This window comes from Sphaeroforma arctica, assembly GCF_001186125.1.
Source record: "Sphaeroforma arctica JP610 unplaced genomic scaffold supercont1.3521, whole genome shotgun sequence".
Taxonomy (NCBI): Eukaryota; class Ichthyosporea; order Ichthyophonida; genus Sphaeroforma; species Sphaeroforma arctica.
In genome coordinates, this window is record NW_014037037.1 from 1 (window position 1) to 3358 (window position 3358).

A 3358-nucleotide genomic window follows, 5' to 3' on the forward strand; every position below is an offset into this window, starting at 1 on the left:
CTGACAAAGTCTTGAAGAGAACCTGATATGCTTCCTTGGGGAAGGTAAGCGAAATCAACATTCTCCTCGTGCATGTTTCCAATGTCGATCTTAACTTTGTGCTCCCTCACACTACCATCCTCATCAACCGGTCCATCGGTGATGATGCCTGCGAAGTCGCTTTGGCTGACAGATAATGGTGCAGTGACTGTGTATGCACAGTCTTCAAGGTCCTCGAATACGTAGTGACCTAATTTATCGGTAGTGGTACTGTTCACTTCAACGCCATCGCAGCTCAATGTCACAATGACATCCGCCAAAGGTGACTGGTCGAAATCATTGCGTGTGAATCCAAAGATGGAGCCTAGAGGAACATACTCGAAATCCGCGGTTCCTGTACGACCAGTTGGTGTAATGGCTACTGTCTTGTTGGCGGGTCCCTGGATCGGCTCTCCATTGTATGACTCTGGCACGGCAATGGTGTAGGTACAATCCTCGATATTCTCGTCGATAGTGTATGCTCCCGTTTCATTTGTGATGGCTTCGTATACGATAGTCATGTCCTCTAAGCAAGTCAAAGTCACTGTTACGTTCTCGATACCCTCTCCATCTTCGAAACCTGTCACTAATCCAGAAATGACAGCTGGCACCTTGTATAAGAAATCAACATCTGTGACATCAGTCTTGGTAAGATCGATAGTAATCTCCGCCTCTGCCTTTGTATCATCATCGTCATAACCTTCAGCGATTGGCTTCGAACCACCGGTCGTGCTGACCTCTTCGGGTACGGAGATAGTGTACACGCATAGGGGTATATCATTGAAAGCGTAGGCTCCATTCGCCTCCGTTGCTGTTGTCATTGTGAAGTTATTGGAATCGGTACAAACTAATGTCACCGGTACCGCACTCACTCCATTGCTTAAATCAATCGAGTCTTCGTAGATTGTACCCGAGATGCTTCCCACCGAAGCATAGCTGAAGTTTACTTCACCCTCCGATGGGTCTTCGAATGTGATTGCAACACTGGTAGACCATAGAACATCCTCATCGTCATAAGGTCCCTCGTAAATATTGCCAAAAGTATCGACAGAGGCAGGGGCTGCGACAGTGTAGTCACAGTATCCAAGTCCAGAGAACATGTAGTTACCATTAGCGTCGGACTGCGTTGTCATCGTCGTCTCAGGATCAGCGCATGTCAAAGTTACAGTCTGATCTGCAATACCAGCGGTGCTAGCATGATCCTGAAGGGTACCGGCAATTGTGCCTTGAGGAAGATATTTGAAGTCAACATTCTCCTCTGTTAGGTGTTCAATATCGATGATGATGCTGTGCTTCTCGACCAGTTTGTCCGAATCAATGGGTCCTACTACGATAATGCCATCGAAGTCGGTAGTTTGGACCGACAGAGGGACCGTCACTGTATAGTTACAGTCTACTAGTTCCTCGAATATATAGAAACCCGTGCTATCGGTCGTAGTCTTTACCACATCGTCATTGCATGCTAACATCACTGAAACCCCAGCGAGAAGTGATTGATCGAAATCGTTGAGTGTGTGTCCTGAAATTGCTCCGAGAGGAAGATAAGTGAAATCCACCTGTCCTGTTCGATCATTAGGGGTGATGTTTACCTCGTCACTGCTAGGGCCCTCGATGGGCTCTCCATTGAACGTCTCGGGCACCTCTACAGTGTATAAGCAGTCCACGACATTGTCGGCGATTGTGTAAGTTCCATTTGCATCCGTGATAGCTTCGTACTTGATCTCAGTGTCCGATGAGCATGTTACAGTCACAGTGACACCTTCAATACCCTCCCCGTCCTCTAAGCCTGTGACGACTCCTGAAATAACAGCTGGGGTCGGGACCTTGTAAATATAGTCTACACCGGTAACATCCGTGGTTTCGGAGTCGACATTAACATCCGCCACAGTCTTGGTGTCGTCCACATCGTAGCCTTCGGAGATGGGCTTCAGGCCGACAGTGGTGTTGACCTCCTCAGGCACAACAATTGTATACTTGCACAGAGGGACACTGTTGAAGTTGAATACTCCGCTTGCATCGGTGGTCTCCTCATAAAATACATCAGCGTTCTCTGTGCATGTTAGTGTCACCACTACTGAATCCACTCCATTCTCGACAGCCTCCAAGTCTTCATAAATAGTTCCTGAGACACTGCCCACCTGGGAGTACGTGAAATCAACCTCGCCCTCGGACTGGTCGAGGACAGATATCTCAACGAATGTGGACGACTCAATCTCGTCGGTGTCGTCAGGTCCTGAGAAGACGTCACCGACACTTGCCACTGTAGCGGGAGCCTCGACCTTGTAGTTACAGTAGCCGAGTCCAGTGAATTCGTAGTTACCGTCAACGTCTGTTGTAGTCGTGATGACTTTCACCGGACTATGTTCATCGCAAGTTAGAGTGACTGTTTCCGTAGCAATACCAACCTTTGTAACCTCATCTCGAAGACTACCCGAGATCGAACCTTGGGGCAAATATTTAAAGTCAACGTTCTCTTTCGACAAATTTTCCCTATCAATCGTAACAGTGGTATCTTCCTCTGTTGAGTCCGCATCTACTGGTCCCTCAACAATGACTCCTGTGAAATCATCTGAGTCAATGGCAAATGGGGCAGTGATGATATATTCGCAGTCTACAAGGTCCTCGAAGACATAGTGACCAGTCGCGTTGGTAATGGCTTCGCTGGTGATATTACCACACGACAACAGCACGAACTCTCCAGCGAGAGGTGCACCATCGAAATCGTTCAGAGTGCGTCCTGAAATCGTGCCCAGAGGAATGAACTCAAACGTAGCCACCCCAGTGCGATCTGTGGGGGTGATGACTACCACTTGTGTATTTGGGCCTTCAACAACCTCGCCGTTATACGTCTCTGGGACAGTGATGGTGTAGCTACAGTCATCCACTGCTTCGTTGAAGGAGTATGATCCATCCGCAATGGTGGTGGTCGTATACACAGTGGATTCGTCAGTAGAGCAAGTTGCGGTCACAGGAACACCTGCGATCCCTTCTCCATTCTCCACTCCAGTCACGGTTCCAGAAATAACCGCAGGAACAATGCTAGACGTGCTGGGGCTGGGGGAAGCAGACATGCTTGGCAAAACTTTATAGAGGAAATACACATTAGTGATATCTGAAGTCTCAGAATTGACACTCAAATCAGCAATAGTCAATGTTTCATCATTGTCGTATCCGTCGACGATAGATTTATCACCCTCGGTAGTATTTACCTGTTGAGGAACAGATATGACATAGTCGCAGTGTGGAATTTCAGTAAAACTGTACTCCCCAGTACCATCAGTAAAGACTGTCAGAGTGAAAGCATTGGTATCGGTACAATACAACGTCACCGCGACATTCG

At 47.8% G+C, this 3358-nt stretch overlaps 1 protein-coding gene across 1 annotated transcript; it reads right to left on the reverse strand.

The window, feature by feature from the left end:
• Positions 1–22: 22 nt before the first annotated feature.
• On the reverse strand, positions 23–3283 carry SARC_13631 (hypothetical protein; the record flags this gene model as incomplete). The annotated part of the gene is made up of 1 exon (XM_014292239.1): positions 23–3283. A coding segment is annotated over exon 1 (3067 nt), but the record flags the coding sequence as incomplete, so codon positions are not given.
• Positions 3284–3358: the final 75 nt, after the last annotated feature.